Source organism: Delphinapterus leucas, chromosome 11 (genome assembly GCF_059928025.1).
Source record: "Delphinapterus leucas isolate spDelLeu-1000000601 "Yukka" chromosome 11, BTC_Dleu_Yukka2, whole genome shotgun sequence".
In the NCBI taxonomy this organism is placed as follows: Eukaryota; Metazoa; Chordata; class Mammalia; order Artiodactyla; family Monodontidae; genus Delphinapterus; species Delphinapterus leucas.
The window spans coordinates 86,743,657-86,768,009 of NC_143139.1; the positions used below are offsets into that span (position 1 = coordinate 86,743,657).

At 39.6% G+C, this 24,353-nt stretch overlaps 1 protein-coding gene across 9 annotated transcripts in view; it reads left to right on the forward strand.

Moving 5' to 3' along the window:
* POLR3B (RNA polymerase III subunit B) overlaps positions 1-24,353 on the forward strand; it is a 115,186-nt gene that overhangs the window by 67,390 nt on the left and 23,443 nt on the right. For all 9 annotated transcript variants that reach the window (XM_089921219.1, XM_089921222.1, XM_089921218.1 and 6 more), the window contains 4 exons: positions 7,522-7,731; positions 10,093-10,251; positions 11,763-11,880; positions 13,385-13,527. In XM_089921219.1, coding sequence (XP_089777345.1) covers positions 7,522-7,731; positions 10,093-10,251; positions 11,763-11,880; positions 13,385-13,527 — 630 coding nt within the window. The remainder of the gene's footprint in view (positions 1-7,521; positions 7,732-10,092; positions 10,252-11,762; positions 11,881-13,384; positions 13,528-24,353) is intronic.

Here is a 24,353-nt window from a genome sequence, read left to right on the forward strand (position 1 = left end):
TAATTTATCTATTAATTTATTTATCATCCGTAACATTTATTGAACATCAATAATAAACCAATCATTGAGGCTGGAACCCTAAAATATAGAGATAACACAGAGCCCTGCCCTCAGTGAGTTCACAGTCTAGCAGGAGAGACCAACAAATACAACAGTAATTCAGTATAGTCTGATAAATGCCATAGTAGATGATAGCCAGAATCTAAGGGACTAAGCAGAAAAAACACCTAAGGTTAGAGAGAGAGTGGGTTGTTTCTGAAGACTAGAACTGAACTAAGCCTTGAAAGATACTGAGTATTTCTCACAGGTATGGAAACGTAAGCAAGCAGTGTGTGGGTCGTTTTGTATAGTATATGCTGTAGTATGGACATAGAAGCGTGGTGGAGAGATGCCATATGTTGGGGAGTTTGAGTTTTGTCTTGAAGAGGATACAGAGAGGATACTAGCAAAAAAAGTTTTGCTTATAAGCTTTTTTTTGAAATGTTTTTAAAACTCATTTAAATCCTAATAAGTTTAATAGGTTTTATTTTCATATATGTCTATGACATCAATATGACTTGTCATCTCTGATTTAAAGTATGATACAGTGAGGTTCATAAAGAAACTGTAAAAGGTTTCTGCATTGCATTTGGGTAACAGCCGGAATGCAGTTAGCTGCTCAGTTCCTTACAATTAGCTGCAGTTGACCATAGCTTGACAATTAAGTCATTCTGTTTCTCCTACAGATAAAGAGTATGTATTTCCTTTCGAGTTTTTATATTGCCCTTTGGTTGGCAACAAAGACATAAGAAGCATGTTGTCCTGCTACCATTTACCTGAATGATGTAATGCCTGGACAGTTCAGAATAATTCCCAGTGGGAAAATCTAAACAGCGGCTCATCAATTTAGCCTTTCCCATTCATACTCAGCAGCAGTGTAGGCTGATTTCCCGCTTGTGCTTCTGACTTGCTAACAAGTTGAAATATACAGTACTGAATCCTGTGTGTCATGAAAGGGCTATCACTTCTATTGGGTTTACCAAACCATTTTGTTTCATGATGTGAATCCCAGCTGAAACAATACACCTTTTGTGTAGAACTTTCAGCAGAATTAACGGAAGACTAATCACTTCATCGCTAATGCCGCTCTTTAGTGTGTTTGAAGATTGAAACAGAAAGAGCTGCATCTATCTCCACTTGGCAAATCTTTTTTTTTTTTAAATAAAGAAGTGATTGAATGAAAGAAATAATATTTTTATTTTTGTAACTCCTCTTCCTACCAAAAAAAAAAAAGCCTTTTATTTTGTAGCCATGAGTATCTGAAACGTTCGGTTAGTTACCACACACAGTTAAGCAGGATCAGTGTGTACAGAAAGCCAATTCAGTGTCTGTAGAGTTCTTTTGTAGTTTTCTGTGTGAAGGTTTTTTTTCTCGTTTTGTTTTGAGTGTCATTTGCAATTCATTGTCTGTGTTTTCTGAGGTTGGTGTATTCAGCTGCTCTGACCCTGGGTCCTGCACATTTAGCTCCTTGGATACAATCCTCTGACGTGACTGCTGACGCTAGGAAGACAAAAGCCACTGAATATCTTAAGTAATAAAAAAAAAGCCTTTGTTACTGTTCGTTATTATAAAACACCTGACTGGAAAGAAAGGCCATGAGATTAAAGTATATTTAAAGTTTGCACACGAGAAGGCCACCTTGCTCTTTGGACACTGTAGTAGCTGCAGAAGTATTGAGCGAGGTCTATAGGAAAACTCGCAAAAGGAAAGAGGCCGGCAGAGGGAGAGACCCAGAACAGAGACCCGGGTCTGAAGAACAGAGATCCAGAACAGAGACCTGGCTCTTTGAGTTGGACTTCTCGGAGTCATTTTAATTCCCTGCTGTCTTGACAGCTGATAACTAAAAGTCACACTATCCCATTTTAAATATTAGCCATGCTGAAGACTATATACATCTCAGAGATTCTGTGTGGATTTTCTAACATAAAATTTTAGTTGCTGTTCATCTGTTAGTCCATGTGGAAAGTGAAAGACAAGATCCCAGAATTAATTTGCTAAATATTCTTACCAACCTGGAAGTTTACTATATACCTTTTACTACCAGTCCCTCCCATTCAACAGAGTGAAAAAATAAGAGAAAGTCATTTCCTGTCACTACGAAGGAGACCAAGACAGCACAAACCACAGAGACTGAGAGCCTTACCTTGTGCATAAGAGAGGGCTGACTTGATTCCAACATGAAACACCAGCAGAGGGTGTTTCTCAAATCTGAGGCTCTTTAAATTATTCATAAAGTTCAAGTTTCCACACAGCGTCTTACTGTGCTACTGGGGAACACCTCCCTTCCATGGATATGGCTCTGTTTGTTGTGACATGGTTCAGAGCAAGAAGTCAGGTAGACGTGTGTGGAAATGGCAAGGTCTCCAGGTCACTCAGTGCTACAAGTGAAGGCTGTGTGATGGGGCTGCATTGTATACTCTCTCCCTGGCACCAGACGCCAAGTTCACATGAGTCACACTTTCATATCCTGCCCATTTTATTAGTTGGCAATCCTCTAGTGGAACACTTTCTCCTCTTTAAAAGGATCTTTTAGTCACTATCAGCTCGGTTAATGAATATGCATCACATACCTCCTCCAGCCCCCGCTCCTTCTCACCACCCCTTCCTCCTCCAACTCCAAATTGCTGGGACTGTTTTGTTTTTTGTTTTTTTAAAGTCAGGAGCTAATGCAACTTCTGTTTTGGTTTTTGTTTTCAATACAGTCTCTTCTTAAGTGGGTAGTTCCTTCTCTTGTATCCCCCACTTTACAGTAGGATGGGATGTACTAGAAATAGGCTGGAGAATTTTAAAGTATTAAAAACACATAATATACAAAGATCCTCATAAAATGTTGTTTCATTCTGCATCTCCTCTTCTCCCACTTTCTGTTTGAATTTTTTTTTAGACTATTTACTTTTTTATCCATTTGGGGATACAAAATGAAAAGGTGTCTTGACCAAATTATCCCTGGCAATTCTTTTTTAGAATTCTGTTGGTTAAAAAAATATATGATCATTGTAGCTATTTTAGATGTAAGCTTATGTGACAGTTCCTGAGACTAGAATGTTAATAATGAGCACTTAAAATTGAGGTAAAATTGAAGTTCAGTATGTCGGGTTAGAGTTGGAGGTAGAATGGGTGGTATTGCAGGGTGATGGGTGTATATTTTCATTACTAATATTGTTAATATTAGTCATAATGAATGCTTCCACTTAGTGAATACCCAACTGATTTATGTACATTTCTTTTAAATCATCTTAATAATCCTGTCAACTATAATACATACCTTTTTTGTTTCTGACAAGGAAACTGAATTCCAGTTTGGCTGAGAAACTTATAAGAAGTTACATTATATCTGTTATACCATGACATTTATAAAACTTACTAAAATTTTTCTCCACTGAAACTAACTTCTTTCCTCACTTTTTCCAATTCGCTGTGGGTCATGATGAAGGTACCTTCCCTGCTAGACCATAGATTATAAGTTCCTTGAGGACAGGGACTATGTCTGTTATTTATTACTATATCCCTTGGGCCTAGCCTAGTGCCAGTTTAGTAGGTACTTAATAAATGTTTCAACAACGAATAAATCTCTGAGCACATTAAAATTGTTAAGAAATCAGATGCAGATTTTTGAAAACAATCTTTGAAATGAAGAACTAAGTTGGAAGACATACAACCTGGTATTTAGACTTACCCTAAAACCACAGTAATGATACTGACATAAGGGTAGACATATAGGTCAATGGAACAGAATCCAGAAATAGACCCACACATTTATGGGCAGTTGATTTTTGATGAATGTATCAGGGCAATTTAGAGGAAAGGAAAATCTTTTCAACAAAATAAAATGTCTCAGTATCTATATAGAAAAAAAGGAACATCAGCTTCTACCTCATACTATGCAAAAAGTTAATACAGAATGAATCACAGCCCTAAATGTAAGAGCTAAAACTGTAAAACTTACAGAAGGAAACTTAAGCAAAAATCCTTGTGCACTCAAATCACCTAATATCTCTTAGATAGAACACAAATAGCACAAACTATAAAAAAGGGAAAAATTAATAAATTGGACTTTCTCAAAATTAAACTTTTTCTCTTTGAAAGATACTGTTCAGAATATGAAAGACACCGTTAAGCCACAGAATGGGAGAAGGTATTTGCAATACATATATCTGATAGAGGATTTGTATCCAATATATATACAAAGAACTCTTCGATAATAAGACAACCCAAGTAAAACGGAAACAAAAAACTCAGACACTTCACAAAGGAATAACCAATAAGCTTATGAAAATATGTTCAACGTTATTAGTCATCAGGTAAATGTAAATTTCTGTGAGATATGACTGCACACTCATTAGAGCGACTCAAATGAAAAAGACTGACGTTCTAAGTGTTTGTGAGGATGTGGAGCAGCCAGAATGCTCACACACTGATGAAAAGGTAACACAGTAAAATCACTTTGGAAAATTCTTAAGTTGTTTCTGAAAGTTAACCATACCCTCAGCAAACAACGCAGAAGCGTCACTCCTATGTATTTATTCAAGAGAAATGAATACACAAAGACTTGTGCTTGAATGTTCGTAGCGACTTTATTCACAGTAGCCCCAAACTTTATTCACAGTAGCCCCAAACGGGAAACATCCCAAATATCCATCAGCAGTTGAATGGATAAACAAAATGTATATTCATATGATGGAATACTACTTAGCAATAAAAAAGAATGAACTCTGTTACACACAGCCATGTGGATGCATCCCAGAATCATGCTCCATGAAAGAAGCGGCACAAGAGTGTGCATACTGTATGATTCCATTTATATAAAATTCAGAAAATGCAAACTGACCTATACTGATAAACAGATCCTTGGTTACCTGGGGCCAGGGGCAGAGAGAGGGACCTTTTGGGAGTATTGGGCATGTTCTGGATCTTGACTCTGGTGGTGGTTTCACAGATGCATATATCTGTCAGAGCTCATCAACCTGTACACTTTAAATGGGTGAAGTTTATTGTAATTCAATAATATTGATTAAATAAAAAGAAATTGGGCAAAGGAGGATGGAAAAAATAGTTAAATGTATAAAACTTCATTTTATGTTTCTCGGTATACATCTTCTAAACTATGAGCATCCTTACTTTTTTTCATCTCACTTTAAAATAATAAACTTCTTCACTGTTTTAACGTACATTTACATACCTTGTTATGCCAACTTGTGACTCCTTAAGAAAGTTTTGATCAAGAAAATAAGAGTTTATAGGAAAGATTATGTCCTGGGTAGTAAGAAAATGAAATCATTGGAGATTATAGTTATACCAAAATGGGACAGTAGAAGGAGAATTCAGCTTATAGATAAATTCTTGTTGTGTTAGTTATTATATATATGCAGTGCCCTTAAGAAAGCTGAAAATACTAATAGAGGCATCCCAGTTTGAGCACGTGCTTCACCGCAGGCTAGTGTTATAATGTAATTTCTACATGACATTTTCTCAAAAAAGCTTGCTTATTGGTAAAAGTAACCATTCATAATTTTTATAAAAATTGTGGTGTGTGGTGGCATTTGGAAGTTTTATAATTTAGAAGTTGTAGTTTATAAATCATGTTTTAACCTACACACCCGTTGTCAGTGCTGCTAAAGATGTGTATATATGTATACACCTACAACTTCTTTAAAAAGTCTTTAAAGAAAAATTTCTATTGGGATCACAAGCACCAAACTTTTGCTAAACCATTTCGCTGTTCATCTATTCGATGGTCAGTTGCAGTGCCCAAGAATTAAGTTCGGGGCCTGGTAGCACAATTTATAGCAGGATCCCATCTATTTCACCATTGTTTAGGGGTGCAGGCGGCTATGCTTCCCTGCTGCATAATAATGCTCGTCTCAGGTTTCAGAGGACATGTTTGGCAGCCTAGTGGGACATTGCCTGAATCTTTTTCTCATTGGAGCTGAAATCTCAACATAAATTTGAAATGATTTCATGTAAAAGAACCAACTTATTGTCAGTGAACAATCCAAGCAGCAACAGTTTTCTTTCTAAAACAGGAAGTGATCTATTACCAAGTATCCTGCCCAGTTTATTAGTTGGCACTAAAATAACATTAATTGGCAATTTATAGTGTAAACTTGACAAAAATTTGATGAGGTTCAGTTTAGCTGTTGTTTTTCAGCTGACGCTTGATAAATTTTCTAGAGATTTAAGCACAAATATGTATTCTCATAATTTCATTTACTTGACATTTATTGGGCATCAGTAGTGAACCCAGCACTGTACCAGGTGCTCGTTTCTTTAGAGCCCTACAGATTTCATTATTTCTTTCAATAGTAATCGTCAAGGAGTATTGTACCATACCATTTTTGCTGCCTGAATAGGTTATTTTCATCCCTGAATTGAAATCACCATTGATTTAATGACCATAAGAGAAAAAGGTAAAGAAAATAAATACTGGGTTTTGGTTATCTGCTCACATTAAAGCTTAACTCCATTAAATGGCACGTTAACGTCTTGGGGTGGGTGAGGGTTGTAGATGCGTCACTCAGGGCAGGAAAGAAGAGATACCTGGGAGAAGCCCACACTCAAGCTCAACAGTAGGACAAACATGAGTTTCCTGGTTTTTAAGGTCTCTGAGTAGGAGTGATTGTGTGTTCACAAGCCCAGGAGACTGAAAGCCTTTTTTCAGGCAGGTCTTTGACCCCTAATGCACCCCAATGGAGAAAAAGGAGAAGGGTAGGTAACATTCTGGTTTCACTTTCAGATGACAGTGATACCCCTCCAAGGTCCAATCAGGTGGAAAGGCTGATTGCTAAGGAGAGAAAAGCCTATCCCTGATTGGACACGGCCCTGGATTCCCTAGGGGAAGGGACCCTGCCTTTCCCCATTTTATCTCCAATGCTGGGCACAGAGTAGGTGTTTATTAACTGCTTAATAAATGAATAGTCAAGCAAATAGATAAGTCTACTCTTCTCTGCTTTCACTCTCCTCTTCATCCTGTTCCCTCCCTTTTTTCCTGCTTTCTTTTCATTTAGAACATTTGTAATTGTTGATTTCTTTTGATGAAATGTATCTGTTTGTCCTACTGTATAAGCTTTTTGCCTCTCAGCACTGGGGGGTGTTCTCCAGTTGCAACTGGAAATGTGCCTGGAACATAGTAGAACCAAATACAGAATTGTTGACTTACATGTGAAATTAACCAACATGTGAGATTAACCAGTGGAGACTAAAACTCTTCAAATGGGATCAATTTTATAAATCCAAAAAGTTGAAATTATTTAGATTAGTACACCTTGAATGTGATTTGTCTTCTTTGTAGGATTTTTAACATAACTGAGAAAAACTGTTTTTAAAAGTTGTTAATCACTATGAGGGTATTGCTCTTTAAATATTTGACCTGAAGATTTTCTTCATCTAATTAGTAAAATTAATGTGTTTATCTCTGTATTCATTGGTACCTAATTATTTGATATAATAGAAAGTTGCATTTCATTTTCTCCAATATCAATGAAGGTACCATTGGATACAACCAGCGGAACAGAATTGATACTCTCATGTATCTCCTGGCATATCCACAAAAACCCATGGTTAAAACAAAGACTATTGAGTTGATAGAATTTGAGAAACTGCCCGCTGGACAGAATGCGACAGTTGCTGTGATGAGTTATAGTGGCTATGATATAGAAGATGCTCTTGTTTTAAACAAGGCTTCCTTGGACAGAGGTAAGTGAATTTTCAAAGCTCTAACACCAAAGGTGCTTTGTGCAGATTTAGATACAGACATGATCAATATGAAAGTCACTTGATGTCAAAATGGTAATGTCAGTTTCAAGTGATTTGAATTTTATAATATACAAACAGGAGGTGGTGATGTCTTGGTGTTAACATTTTTAAAATGAATATTATATAGAGGTATTAGTTAAATATTAATAAGGAATCTTTTTTTTCCCTTTATTTTAATTTATTGCTGACTTGAGACAATTCAACAGAAAATGTGTAAGAACTTGTTTATTTCCTAGCAGGAATTACAATAAGTGAAATATGTTTTTTGAAAATAGTTATATATTCAACAACAAACCTGTTTGAGGGGCCAGTAGCAATATTTGTATGTAAAAGGCTATTTTTTTAATTGTATATCTCAACCCTATAATGCTGTACCTTTTTGTTAGCAAAATGATAAAAGTACACATACACAAACCCTGGCTCATTGTTTTTACGTTTTTCTTCCCCGGTTTTGACAGTTTACTTTTGCAGGTCCCCACTTGGTGGTTTGTTAGCCATCACCTGATCCTCGGTCTGACTTCTGTCTTCATCACCTGTCTCTCTCCTTCCTCCCTGCGTACCCACTCTGCCTTCCCCTTCACTCTTCCTAGTTGCTAGGCAGCCATAATAGTACTCCTAGACATGTGTCTTTGGCATTAATGTTGGCTGCACTTAATTTATGCCTCTTTTTTTCCTCCAAATGACAACAGCCATGCTTTAAAACTAGGTGTTTTCCTTTCTGATTAACTGGTTACATTTATGCGGAAATCTGAAGACTTTGTGATATCTGTCAGAAACTCCACAACACAATTTAATGATCTGAGTTTACTGTCCTCTTGCTTTTAAGCTCCCACCTGTAAATAAAATGTCCCTTTACACTCAGAAGAAAACGCTTCTGATTTCATGCAGTTCATATTCACACAGCACTCCAGCACGTTGTACTTAATGGCCGTTGTACAAAATTTCAAGATCATGTAATGTTTCCAAAGCAGCTGGCTCTCTGAGCCGAGTTTATTATGGCCATACACAATTTACCAGGAGCCATAATGACGAAGACCTTTCTCGAAGACACACAAATATCTTCATCTACTGTCCAGTTGTAGAAATGTGTTGTTACATCGGATGGTCACCTTCATATTTAAAAAATTACATTAGAGCACTGAGATTTTATTTAGAAATCCACTCTTCGCTGATTGATTTTCTGACTCACATTCTTAGATTTCTTGAAAGAGTTCTGCTTTTGGTGGAGAATCATAAGCAGAGGATTTTACAGCCATGCATTTATTTCTTCAGTAATAGCTGGCATTTAATCTGGAGACTTTTTCCTGTTTAAGTGAACTCTGACATGGCTCAGTATATCCTCAGGAGACTAGAGGGAGAATCCAGTTTAAAATAACTGCTTGACCAAAGGGGAAAAAAGAAATACAGCCATAGCATGTTAGGAAATGTTATTTAGTGCAGGATTGGCAGCTCTTTTGAACAACTGATGAATCTTTTTGTGGGATTCAGTGGTTGAGTTTTTTGTTCCATCTAAAGGTTTTCTTCTGTTCATTTTGCTTACTTTTCTTAATGTTTAGATTGTTAATTGGTCCCAGAACTTTTCCCTCATCCACTAGATAAATGTGGTCTAAAAATGTAATCAAAGTAAACTCTAATCTTCAGGGCAGCGGTGAACTGTCTCTCCCATAAAAATTATTTGATCGATCCTTTTTATTCTCTCTCCTCTGGAGAAAAATTAATGTTTTTGTTTGCTTGTTTGGGACTTCCTCTAAATGCCGAAATCAGCAAAAGGAAAACCTTCCAGAGAAGGTTAGCAGAAGTTATGAACCAAAATGATGTATGAGAAGAATGCTGGCTGATCAGTGAACTCGGTCTGTCTCAACTCAGCCACCACCTTGCTGGGTGACCTTGGCCACTTAATTTCTCTGCTACTCACTGTAGTATAGAGGGGTTAAGCCAGGTGATCTCTAAGGCCCTTTCCAGTTTTCATGTGCTATGGCTCTGTGCTCTCAAAGAATCCCAGTGACATTCTTAGGTTTCTCTCACTTTCCTCCAACCTGACAAGGTATATTCCATGCTGGAAAATGGTTGTAGAGATTCTAGTGTTAATATGGTTAGTAGAGATCCTGAGCCAGTTCTTCAAGTTATCAGATTGTTATATGGTTTGGCCAGTCTCAGATTATCTAAATGTAGAGCAGTTTGGGGGTGTTTTTTTGGCGGGGAAGGGAGGTAGAGTGTGGTGGGTTGTTGAATAACACAAATCTTGACCTCTCATAGTTTCATATTACTTGTGGTTCTGAACCCATTTTGGTTTCATTTTAGGCTTTGGGCGTTGCCTTGTATATAAAAATGCTAAATGTACTTTGAAACGATATACCAATCAGACTTTTGATAAAGTGATGGGGCCGATGTTGGATGCTGCTACAAGGAAACCCATCTGGCGACATGAAATTTTAGATGCAGATGGTATTTGTTCTCCAGGTAAAAGCCTTTAAAAATTTTTTTAATGTATACATTTTTAAATTATGAAAGTTATTCAACAGTATTTCTAAATGTTTGGTATACAGGGCAGAAAAAAATAGCAACCTGTAAAACCCTCTCCTAACTCAACCAGTGTGGTCACTTTTGATGAATTTCCTTCCAGTGTGTTTTTCTGTGCATACGTTTTTACATAACAGCAATCTATTCTAGTTATACTTCTCTACTTATTATTTTGAATAAAGTCACTTTAAGGAAATATTTAGAATAAGGTCGTGTCCCTGCATCTACACCAGTATTTCATCATTTGTGCATTTAGCTTACAGACTGACTTCAGAATCCTCTTTCACTAAAAATTGTGACTCTGTTGTACTTATAAACCTGTGATGAATTTTGTTGATACAACCCACAGCCCCTGCCCCGATGAGTCTTGTAGGCTAGTGTGGGAGACTAACGTTGATCAAAGGATCGCACACAAACATTGGTCAAATTACAACCAGGTTAAGGAATCATATAAGGAGCTATGGGGCAATTTTATGGCAAGAGTATTTGACCTAGTCAGGAAGGTCGAGGTAGCCTTCCCCGGGGAGGTGACCAGCAGCTGCAGGATAAGTGGAGTTAACCGGTGAAGCGGAAGGGGGGGATGTCTAGGCGTGGGAAGGGCTTGTGCAGGTATCCTGCAGCTCGCTCACTAAAGGACCCAGAGGAAGGCCAGTGTGCCTATGGGGATGGGGGGGAGGGGCAGGGCGCAGTGTGGAGAAGAAAGTAGAAAGGAGCAAAGATAGAGGGGGCCAAATGAGAGCTCTTGAGGCTGCTAGGCGACAGGAGCCGCGGGGAGGTGGGGAGAAGGGGGGCTGGGTTGGAAAGGTGGCTAGGAGAGGAAGTCCACACAGCCCTGCCCACGGATGCTGCCCAGGGGGTGAGTGCTGGGCGGTGATGCTGCATCCGCCGTGGTGCCCCGAGCCACGTGGTACATGGCTTCCCCTCCCTCTTGCTGCCTTTGTACTCTTAAACCTGGGTGCTGTGGCAGGGAAAATAAGCGCAGTGACAGTAGTGTAGTAGTTGGTCTTTGAGCTTACCATGAACAGGTACCAAGCAAAGGTGAGAATAGCAGGAAAATCAAAGAAATATTTGTATTTTCTCATTGTACAGGTTAGGTTGGTGGTGACTTATTACTGGTTGAAATAACTAGTAAGTGGCCCAAACCTGTTCTAACACTCAAGGAGGTATTTTAAATTGCTACCTATTGACCTGAATTTTCTCGCATTAATATGGTCTCCTAAATGAGTTTCTTAATTTTATACACAGTGTGATCTTAATCTATGGGTTTTTCAAATGGGCTTGCAAAATTACAGACAAGCCCTGTTGAACTCTAGTTCCCACTGCGTGGACTCTTTTTTCTTCCATGTCTGGATTTCATGCACCAAGTCTAACCACATGGTTTTATGCACCAATAATCTTTGCGTTCCACACAGATGATAGTGATTTGTCTAACACCCTTCTCTCTTTCTTAGGTGAGAAAGTAGAAAACAAGCAAGTGCTTGTAAATAAGTCCATGCCCACAGTGACTCAGATTCCCTTGGAAGGAAGTAATGTGCCCCAGCAGCCGCAGTACAAAGATGTGCCCATCACGTATGTATTGGAAATACATTGAAAGGTTTTTAAAAAGAAGGAATAGAGGAAATTGGAAGTTAGCTCCTTTTGGCTGGTGACTCCCAGATAGACATCTGCCCAGTTTCAGCTCCATACCAGCACCTGGACAGCAGGGGCCCCAGACCCAGATCCAAACCATCTTTCTCCCCTCGCCTACCCCAGCCTCAGACATGCTCCTTCTGGGTCCCTCCCTTGGTGAGTGGCACTGCCATCCTGACTCCTTTCCATTACAAACCTTAATTTGGTAAATCCTGTAAGTTCTCTCTCCTTAGCAGTTCTCTAATCCACCGATGACAGCTGTAGCTGTCTGAGTTTGGCCCTCCTCTCCTGCCGGACTCGTAGTTATTGGTGACCACTTATCTGCCTCCAGTCTTGTACCTCCCCACATCTCTCAGGCTCTCTCTGTTACTGCCAGAGTAATTTTTTCCCCTAAATTACTCATCTCTTCATGTTACTCTATTGAGCAACTAGAATAAAACTTGAGTAGATTGAGTAAAACTCTCAGTGACAGTGTTGCCTGTAGGATAAAGGCCAAATGAAACAGTAATACATACACGACTGTCCATGACCCTTGGCATACGTCTCTAGCCTTACCCTTTTGCACATTGGCCCCCATATTTCTAGTAAATTGTCTCTTATTCTCCAAATGTTCCATCTGACTTCAGTGCATTTACTCATGCTGCTCCCTCTGCCTGGAATTTCGTTCCCCCTGGTCAGGACTCAGCTGTAGGGTCCCCTCCTCTGGGAAGCAGCCCTTGATAGCCTGCCCCTCCCTGCTACCACTGTCATCCCCAGCCCCTGGTAGGACTGACTGTCATCTCCCTTGGGCCTTTCCTCTTCCCCATACCACTGATAACCTTCTTGCACTTACCTTTCTCTCTTCCTTTATTGGTTGTGTGTTTCTTTGGGGCAGGAACCATGTCTACTTAATCTTTGTATGTCCAGAGCCTACAAGGATCTGACTCAGAGTAGACTCTGAATAATGGTATGAAAAACAGATAAGAGCTGAAGTGTGTGAAAAAATTCACGATGGGAGAGCTGAGTAGATAAAAGTAATATTTAAAAAGTGGTTAATAATTTGGAGTTGAGTAACAGGTTCCAGCTCAAATCCCAGGTCTGCTTTGTATGAGGCATGTGTCCTGGACAAGTGCTTATTAACCTCTCTTAGCATCGGTTTTCCTATAAGTTTTCCTTATTCCTTATTTCCTGTAAAGGAATAACAACGTGTGAATAGTATGTGTGGTGAAGATTAAACTGCATTATGCCTGCCTCATAATAAATGTTAGCCATTTTAAACTAGGACTGTACAAGGGAAATTGTCACATTTGAATTTGTTATTGAAAAATGAAAGTCATTTTTTCAGAGCCCAAAATGGGAATGTCAAAATATTCTGTGATAGGTATTACATAAAATATAGCCAGGGTGATAGGTTCACAAAGGGCAGTTTGAAAACTCTGCTTTAGTGACTTCCTCTTAATATTAGCTACAAAGGGGCAACGGATTCATATATTGAAAAAGTGATGATATCTTCGAATGCCGAAGATGCTTTTCTGATCAAAATGCTGCTGAGACAGACAAGGCGTCCAGAAATTGGAGACAAATTCAGCAGTCGTCATGGGCAAAAAGGTAAGTTGTTTCATTTCTCAACTTTTTTATATAACTATAGTAAAGTATTTATTAACCACTTTCTATAAGAACTACTTTATAACTCTGCTCATTAGAAAAATTTAGTATGTTTGAAAAATTATTACTGTGTTATCAGAAGTATTCTCGTTTTATTTCTCAGATTAACCTGTTTATATTTTAATGGCATTTAAAAATATACCATAGTTTTGCTTCTCTATGCTATTTATTTCATTCTACAACTGCTTGGGCCAAAATTATAATTATAAACACATTCTAGATGATGTACCTACTAAAGTACAAGTGGCTGTTCAGAAATAAATACTAATACCTATTTTTTATGAAAGGTATATATTTCAAATACTGTATGTTCTGTTGGGGCATAGTACCATAGGATGCCAGCACCACAAGACACCTTCATCTGCCCCTTTATTTAACAAATGAGGAAGTTCACACTCCGCTTGGTAAGCAGCCAGTCAAGGCTGCGCAGCTGGTCACTGAGCTGGTGTTAGGACCCTGATCTCCCGCCTCCAGTGCAATGCTGTGTCCACCGCATAGTGATCCTTCTCCTACACGCTGCTTCTCCAGCTCATCCCACTGGCGAGCCTCACTCTTTCCGTTGGTGGTTAATGCTGGGTTTTCATTCATTTTTTGTTTTGTTTTGTTTTTTTATCTTCAAGAAATGTGTGCACTGTGTCACTATTGATTAACTCATTATCAGTAAGGTCTCTTTTAGTCAATATATACCTAGTATTTAAGTTTGTCCTGGGTTTGAATTTTTTCTCTGTCTGCCACTTACTAGTTTTAAGAACAGCAACAGCAGCTAACACTTTTGTAGCACTAACTGTGTGTGTGGCAGTGTCTCCAGCACATTACATTTCCTAACTCATTTGTTTTTTACACAATCCCAGGAGGTAGGTGCTGTTATGATCTGCATTCTATAGATGAGGAAGCAGAGGCACAGAAAGGTTAGCCGCTTGCCCAAGGTCCCCAGCTGGTGGCAGAACTCGTTTCTAAACCCTAGCAGCCTGGCTTCAGAGTCCATGCTCTTAACTAACTACTATGCTGTCCTGACTGTTAAGCGGTTAGGATTGTGCCTGACACATAGTAAGTGCTCAAAAAGTGAGAGCAATGATCATTAATATTGGCTGTTATTCATTCACTCTTCAACTTTGAACCTCACCTTTGCTTATAAATTGCTGGTATGGTATCTTCCTGTTTTTAATTGATTGGTTTGAGGATAATTATACATTGTATTCTTGACGATTTTGACTGTTTATTTGCCAAGCAAGTATGTCAAATATTACAATTTGTTTGGTCAAATGAATCTAGCCTTAGTTGTCATTCCATCAATGAAACCGTTTCAGACTAAGATACTATTTCATCAGAAGCGTTTGTTAGTTCAGTTAACAGACACAAGATTATTTCAGCCTATCAATATTTTATAAGAAAGAATTGCTTCCATCTATAAATGTGAATTTGACACCTCTACTTCATACAGTTTCCTAAGATGCTAATTCTTAACTTTTGAGTGTTTTTAAACATATCTTGAGGTTCTCGTATTTTCCACTGCTTACTAGTGAAAGTCAAATTCTCTATATTGAGACTGTTTCTCCTTCTCTCTTGGTCTTGACAATTTCTGAGATACACTCCTGAGTCTTTCTGGGGTAGCCGTGGCCTTGTTAACAGCCTCTATTTTACTTGACCTATTACCTAGACAAGAGCAAAGCTTGATACTTCCCTTGTAAAATGTTGGCACTGGAAGCTTTACAAGAATGCACACCATAAGAGGACATCTCCACTCTGAATCAGTTTGCAAACTTGAAGCCCAAATCCCTGTGCATTACTCCATCAGAGTATTGTGTAAAGAGTTGAAGGCTGGAGTACATTTCAGCGATTATCCACTGTGTTCTCACTCCACTAAACTTCTTGAGGACAGGGACCGTGTCTTTATATTCTCATAAGAGCCTTTCACATAGTAGATACTTAGTAGGTAGTTGCTAACGGTTAAATATATGAATGAATTGAAGGTAGGGGGAAAGTGCAAAGGAACAGATTCCCCACTCCTGTTGGATTGATTTTACCCAGGTTTTAATCTGTATATTATATATAAGTGTATATATGTTACAGTATAATCAACGTGCTACTTTTGAAAATGAAAACCACACTTGATCAGTAAGTTCCTATGAACGCAGACCACTAGGTAAAATGTCAACAAGTCTTTGTGCTGTTGCATTTTTGCAGACAATTATGGATAATGTTCATTGACAGAAGTGGTTTCCAACTTGCAGTGATCTGAAACGTAGCAGATTTTAAAGGTCTGTTCACTCTTAGGGGGCTTTGACTAGTACATCACTATATGAAACTGAAAAAAGTCCTCCTGGGTCTCGATGACCTTTCACTTGTAGTGAGGAGTTTATCTTGCTAGTTTTCCTTTTCCAGATGGCTTTTAATCCAAGGGTAAAACCTTCTGATTAGCCTAGATTCCCTTGATATTCCCTTCTCTTACAGCTTCATTAGATTTATTGAAAAGATTGGGGAAAAAAAAAGCAAACAAACAAAAAAATAGGTAATGTAAACTTTAACAGAGTAATGGGAGGAATAACATAGGACGCTTAACTGAACATAATTTTTATTTCCTTTAAGTATAATTTTTTTATTAAATAATAAATGCACATGGCTTAAAAAAGTCAAATAGTACAAAAAAGGGTGGCTTGTACTAAAAAACATAAGTCCTTGCCTTTCCTCCAATTCTGCTTCCTAGAAGCAATTTCGTCTCATCTTCATCTTTGTATTTCTAAATAATATTCTTAAGCAGCCCTATATTCATTCATCCATTTTAGATGTCACCTGCTGATCTCCCATTGTGACAGGTAGGAGGACCGAGCACTTTGCTACCTCTCTTTCCTGCTCCCAAGCTCCATTCCCTGCATAGATTTATCATAATTTTGAGTTACTTAATTATTTAGATTGTATAATTTGACTACATAAATATTGTTCATTCCCAAACCAAGTAATTGTTGGGTATATTTCCTTTGCTATGTAACTTTATTTTTTCAGAAGTTAATAATTATCTCATTTAAAATTTTTGCTTTATTTTCTTTATTCTCCTTACCATTCTTCTATACCATCAACAGCCTCTCCGCACAGTCTTCCACGTGATCAGTAGTCTGTTAGGATCATTTTTTCCCCAGATGATTTCTTTTATAGCACTCTGACTCTTCGTCCTCCAAACTGTGGTGGTTATATACTCTGAGCCAGACCTTCCCAGCCAACGTTTTAAGAATCGTAATAGGTGGACTGAGAGATTAATCCTTGTAACCCTCAGGAATGCAGAGCAGAGCCTGGGGCAGCCAAGGCCCTGAGCAGCTCATCTTGTGTGCCCTAAAATGTTTTCCAAAAAGGTTGGGAAGCACTCTGTGTTAGTTTGCTAGGACTGCCAAAATAAAATGCCACAGACTGGGTGGCTTACACAATAGAAATTTATTGTCTCTCAGTTCTGGAGGCCAGAAATGTAAGATCAAGGTGTCATCAGGGTTGCTTTCTTTTAAGGGCTCTCTCCTTGGCTTGTAGATGGATGGCTGTCTTCTTCTGTGTCTTCACATCATCTTCCCTCTGTACATGTCTGTATCCACATTTCCCCTTTTTATAAGGACATTAGTCATCCTGGATTAGGGCCCACCCTAATGACCTCATTTTAACCTGATTGCCTCTTTAAAGACCCTGTCTCCCAATAGGGTCACGTTCTGAGGTACTCCAGGAGTTAGGACTCCAACATATGAATTTTCGGGCACACAGTCCACAACGCACTCTAAGTCTGCTGAATGGTAGTCATTTATGAAATTCCCATTTGAGCCCCTGTTTCTTGGCTCTTCCCATGTCACTTTTCTCTCCAGCCCACCCCCACCCCCATAGTGGGATAGTCCGTCCGTTACGTTGCCAAGAAAGTGTGCATGGAAAGTAAATTTTTTGAGCTCATGTACGTCTGAACATGCTCTGTCATCATACCTGATGTATACTTTGGTTGAATATAGAATTCTAGATTTTAAAATTCTTCTCCCTAAGGATTTTGATCGCATTGCTACATTATCGTCTGGATTCCATGCTACTTATCTGAATTGTAATGTCATTCTTCCTGATCGTTGTGTGTATGCTCTGTTTCTCTCTGTTTTCCTCCTTCCATCCTTCTCTCTTTCCTCACCCCACCCTGCTCTCTGGAAGCTTTTACTATCTTCTTCTTGTCTTGAATTCTGAAATTCTATAGACCCTTTTTTCATTCCTTGCCCTTGGAAATCAGGCACCCTCTTATTCTGGAAGTTCTAGTTCCTTCAATTCTTGGACATTTTCTTATATTTCTTGTTAGTAATTTCTTCTCCATCATTTTCTCTATGTCCTTTCTGGGTTTCCTTTTAGTTAGATATTGGATCTTCCAGATTGATGCTCTAGTTTTCTTACCTTTTCTCCCCCCACTCTCCATTCTTTTCTCTTATTTTTCTTTCTAGGCGATTTGATCGATTTTATTTTCCAGATTTTTTTAACCTACCTATTATATTTTTAATTTCTAATTACAATTTTAAATTTAATTTGTACTCCTCCTTTTTACAACAACAGGTATGTATGTATATATTTTTAGTTTTTAGCTTTACTTCTTTGGTTGTTTTGTTTTTTGTTTTTCTTCTGTTTCTAATTTTGTCTCCGTTTCTAGAGAGGTTTTTTCCCTCCTATGTGTTTTAGGGTCTGGTTGTTGTGGTTGGAAGCTTTCCTTTAATGTCTGCTGCCTCCTTGAACTTTGAAAGCTCTCTGTCCCAGGGACAGAACTTGTTGCCTGGTGGCTGTCATTGTAGGGTGATCAGGCAGCGAACCATTCAGTTTCTACATAGTAGGATCTTTCTAGCTACTGCCTGAAGGTTGCAGCTGGGAATGAGGGTGGGTGCAGTGCTTAAGGCTATCAGCTGACCTTCTGGAAGCCAGATAGGGGCTGGGGGCTGCAGCCCCTGGTTCAGTGCACAGACTTTCATTTTATTCCTCTGTATCAGGCCAGCCCCTCACCCCACCCTCTGCTGTAATTGCTACCTGGGGATCATGGGTCATTGTGGTTCAGTTTCTCGGGTAAGTTTTGGGATAGAAGGGTAGTTTCTTGGCTGTATTGGGTGGAGAATAGAAACTCGGGTTCTGCTGATTTCTTATACAGACATATATTTCTACAGATGTTTATTAAGTATCTCCTACGTGTCTGGTACTATTCTAGGCCCTGGTGATAAGCAGTAAACAAAACAGACAAAATCCCAGCCCTTGTGGGGCCTACATTCTTGTGGGCAAGAGAGATAATGTTAAGTGCTGAGAAGGAAAAAAAAAAAAAAAAAAGATAGGGGAGCAGAATAGGAAGCATGTGGGGCAGGAGTGGTTAGTCCTGAAGTTTTAGGTAAAGTGGTCGAGGAGCAGCACCTCATTGAAAAGATGACTTTGAGGAAAGCCCTGAGAGCAGTAAGGGAGCAGACCCTCTCAGGTGGACGAGCAGTGGAGGGAAAAGGAAGGTCTGAGGCTGCAGCCAGCCTGGAGTGCTCGAGGCCTGGCCACGAGGCCAGTGTGGCCGGAGCAGAGGGAGTCAGAGGTGAGGCCTTGATGGTCACTCTGTGAACTTCGGCTTTTACTCTGAGGGAGAGGGATGCCCCTGGAGGGGCCCGAGCAGATGAGAAATATGATAGGGCGAGTGAACGAGCAGTGATACCAGTTAAAAGGCTGTTTTAAGAGCCCAGGTGGTGAGTGGGAAAAGCCTGGTGGCGGGGGAATTGGTGAGAAGAGATCAGTCCAGACACATTTGTAACGCAGAGCCCACTGGAACTGCTGATGGATGGGGGCCTTTGAGTCGGTCCTGCTGCCCTCAGCCCCACACCTCATCCCCCTTTTGCCAGCGCTTTGTGGCTATTTCCTGAGCCTTCCCGGGAGTGGCAGTGAGGGCTGAGTCAGCTCACCTCCTCGTGCCTCTGCTGCAGGTACTTAGGTTTATTTTTCTCCTTCTTTCAAGTCACTTACTGTTCTTTCCTCTATTCATCAGCTTTCAAAATTCTCTCTTGTCCATTCTTTTTCCTTATAGGTTTATACCTTAATTTTGTCAACTCTCCTGTTTGGAGAAGGAGTTTTGATAAGGAGTTTGAGAAGGAGTAGAGATAAGCATGTGTTTCATCTGCCCTGTTTACCGGAAATCCATACGTCCATTATTCGAGAATTTTCAACACAAGAATACTTAGTGTGCCTGGTTGTTTTCTCTGCAGTTTATAGAACTGAAGTTAAAATTATTTTAATAAAAGGTGAGGAGGGTTTTTAGAGCACCAACCTTTTGTCTGCTGACCAGAGCCTTGCCTCCAAGGTACCTTGTTTTGGTTTTTTTTTTTTTTTTTTTTTTTTTTTGGTTGTTCTAATCATTTCTAAGATTTAAAACTAAGTTAAAAATGTTTAAAGTTCACACACTCAGAATTATGACATAAATGCTAACAATTATCAGAAGAGTATTAACCACATTTTGTCAACTCTTAATTATCTGAGAATAGCTTATCTTTTCCCTGGATTGTTATTGTAACTAAGGTCTACCATTTTGATCCTTTCCTTGAATGTCACCCATCTGAAGTCAGAGGCATGACAGTAGCAGAAGCCTATTTTTTCAAGTTCTTTTCATTTATATATAAATTGTAAAGATTCAAAACTAGCAGTGGTTTTAAAATATTTGTATATGTTGTTGTTAAATATCAGAATACCTTGTTTGCTAACTTTAAGTATATTTTACATTTATCGAGGATAGGAAACATGCCCTACTAATTTATTTAACCCCCCCCCAAGCCCCCATCACAGCACTTTGCATATTATATGGTATTCACTCAGTGTGTCTGTGGAATAATTAAATATCTTAAATGTACAGGTATAACAAGACAAAATCTTCCCTCCCCAAATTAGTATAACTTATTCTTCCTAGTAAATATCAGAAATGGAATGTCTCATCTTTATCCAGACTGGTACTAGGGCTTTCATCACCCTAGATTCATAGCTCCCCAGTCCAACTGGCCAACTGGCCGTACAAGCCCACTGAAGCTTTTCCAACCAAAATAGCTAAATGCATATGCCACCCATATGTGCACCCTGGGCTTCAGTGAGAATCTGCCTTGACAGCCCAAAGAAATCTATTTGGTCATATTTAAGTCACTGCCATGGGCTCAAAACCGCGTTGGGCTCTCTAGGAGGTAGAAAGGAAACTCAACCCTTGGCTAATGCCCCTAAGGAGTTGGCAGAAAGATGAATACAAAGGATTACATATAGTTAAATAGTAAACTATATGGTGAAGACCATTCATGAGAGAGAAGTTGAGAGCTTATTGTAGATAGGGACAAAATCTCAGAGTTTAAAAAGACCTTTTAGAAGTCTAGTCCAAATCCATCTTCCCCAGTATAAGAATTTCTTTTAGATTATTTTTGGCAGATGGTTTTCCACTTTGCACATGAGCTGTGGAGGGGGGCCCTTGCTGCTTTCTGAGGCAGCCGTTCTGTGGTGGCACCGTTCCGATGGTTATATTGAGCCTGAGTGCGCTTTCCTGTAATGTATACCCGTTAGCCCTGCCCTGCCTTGTGGGCTTACTGAATGGACACATTTCTCCTTTTCTTCATGGCCACCTCTGTTCAGCATTCAAAGAAAGGCTTCAGGTTGAGAAAAAGTATAGCAAAGAGGTAGAGGTCCTGAGCGCTAAGTGAGCAATTTTATCCCTTTGAAATGGAGACGGTTTCCTAGGAGTTGTTACTGGGATTAAACAAAATGATGTGTGTAAAGCAGGGAGCACAGCGCCTGGAGCATCGCCAGCAGTCAGTAAAGGTAACTGCTGGTAGGTCTGTCCCCTGTCTTCTCTTGCAGGCTGGGCAGGAAAGGAAGGCAGGCTGGGTGGGGTCTGGACTTGGAAGGCTGTGATGAAGATTTTTTTTCCTGTGAAAGAAAAAATGGGGAGCAACAGTAAAGAGCAAATCAGTGCAACGTGTTGACCGACAGGAATAAAGAGAGCCAAGGAGAGGAAGGAGGCCACAGTGACTGGTTTTAAGCCTGGAAATGAGGGCACCGATCACAAAGCAACTCTGTGTCTTGTTGAACTTGAGATGATGGAGGATCATCTCAAGTGCTTATATTATTAATTAATTGATCCATTTCTGGAGCTTTCACTATGTACCAGGCACTGTTCTAGATACTGGGAATACAGTGGTAAATACTGACAGGGTCTCTGCTTTCCTGGGGTTTATGTTTTCTTAGGGAGGGAAACAGATGGAAAAGAAGTTAATAAAAACACAAACAATAATTTAAGATAGTGATAAGTGCTGCAGATGAAGGCTGGTGTGAAAGAGTGACTGGTTTGCGGGGAGAGGGGGTGTACTGTGGATTGATGGTCAGGGATGGCCTCTTGCACAAAGTGACATTTGAGCTGAGACCTGGAGGACGAACAGGAGCCAGAGAAGCAAGGGTCTGGGAGAGTGAAGTTCAACAGCCCCGAGGTATCAGTGAGCTTGGCATAGTCAGGGAACAGACATAAGGCCAGTCTGGCCAGGCATGTGCCTGAGGAGGAACATGGTTTGAGATAGTGAGAGAAAAAGGATGAGGCACGTACCACGGGGCCTTGTGGCCAAAGGAAAGGAGTTCGGACTTCATACTAAATATGTTGGGAACCAATAGGCCTGTTGGGTGGTGAGTGTAAGCAAAGGAGGACAAGATCTTATTACTATTTTAAGAAATCACCCTGGATTCCATATGGAGAGCAGACTGGAGGGGAACAGAGAGGGAAGCAGGGAGACTGTGGCAGTGGTCCAGGGAGGAGAGGATGGTGACTTGGACAAGGGCAGTAGCAGTGGAAAAGCGGAGAGAAGTGATGGATTCTGGATATGTTCTGGAATTAGAGCCAGCAGGACCTGCTGATGGCAGAGATGTTGGAGAAGGAAAAGACAGGAACTGAGAGTGAGCTCTGTGGCCTGAGCAACCGGCAGGGCTATGTACCAAGAAGGGGAGGACTGGGGAAGGAATGGTTTTTTTTGGAGTTAGGCAAGGGCAGGGGTTGAGATTTTGGCCCTCAGGTTCGAGATGCCCATTAGACTCCAAGTGAAGAGGTTGAGTAGGCATTTGGGTATAGAGTCGGGAGCTCCAGGGAGCGGTTAGGACTAGAGATAAAATTTGGGAGTCACCTGCATTTATAGTATTTACCTTTTGTGTATTAATAGTTTATAAGCACTTTCATCTATATTCCATCCTTTAACCTTTACAATTCTACTTGGTATTGTTATTTCTACTATACAGAACAGGAGACTGAGAGTTGTGAATAGCTCGCCTGCCTACTACAGCTTAGTGTTGGCAGAGTCAGGATTCAAATCCAGAGTTTTGATTCCAAGTGCATTGCCCATTCTGTTAATTCCAGTTGAGGTGCTTCTTTTCTCTTTTGATATCCCATTACCACTCTGCCCCCAAGGTTGCCACATTTCCTGAGATTTCCCCTTGGGAAAGACACAACCTTTCCTTGGGACAGAATTCCAACATTTCTTAATATTATATTTAATATTAGTAATTTAAATATTAATTCTAATATTTCCTTAACGAGACACAAAATTCCCTTTCTTCCTGGATAAGCAGCTTCACATAGCCCTCCTGCCACCACTCCAGGGGAAGCAGTATCCTCACATACCTTGTTTTAGAAATGTCTGCCAAACCCCCATATTAAGATATACTCCTAACACAGAGCTGTGTTTTCAGGTATTCCTGAAAACCCCCATATTAAGATATACTCCTAACACAGAGCTGTGTTTTAAGGTATTCAGGTATAAGTTCTAAAATCACCTCATTGTAAAACACTGTCCCCACTCCCTTCTTTAATTGGCCCTCTGGTCAGGCTTGGTAGCTTTGGTTAAAATCCCAAATCTATCAAGAATTTGAGCATAAATAAGAGGAAGTAAATTTTTGAGTTCTCCACTTTTCCTATTCTCCTGATTCATCTGGCTAGATGTGATAGAGCCAGAAGAGGAGGGGTACTTGAGGGGCGTGGCTTGGACAGTGCCGGCGGGGAGCTGATTTGGAATATTCACATGCTGCAGGCACAGCTGGCGGCGTCTGTATGGAGCCGTGCAGCAACCCAGCCCTAAGCATGGGACCCAAAGATGAGCTGGGTGAGGCCTGAAAGAGTTGGATGCCAGCGAGTAAAAATGTGAATGAAACGGAGAACAGTCCACAATGTCGGTTATGCTATTGTGGTTGTCATGAAATGAGCTGATGAAAATTTCATGTGTCTCACCGTGACTCCTACAGTGATTTCTTTCAGTTTTGGTCTAGATATACACCAGCATAAGTGCAGTAGTTAGTTGAACTTAGTTTTTACTCTTGAAATATAGAATTGTTTGGAAATTACATATATATATATATATATATATATATATATATGTAACATCTGCAAGCTGACACACGTGTGTTCTCTATGAGAAAATATAAAGATTGTTCTGATGTAGGTCATCTTTATGCCCATCTCTTTTTGCCCCTTCCACTTAGAGCATTGAATTTGTTATTCTCAGTGTTTAGAAAGCGATGTGGCCCTGCAGATGTCCTGATTTTTGTCTTTTGTTAAACCTTTACTTTGACAAAGCTGTTATTAGGAATTCTTTTTGTATATGCATACTATGTAGATGGCATTTCTGTACCTAATGCCTCTTAAAACACCCTTTCTAACAATTAAAGGAGACTTGAAAATTTAGTTTCACGGAACATGAGTGTCTCTCCTGCTCAAGCATGTTCACTTCAAAGGTGGTAGGATAATTAGTAGCTAAATGAAA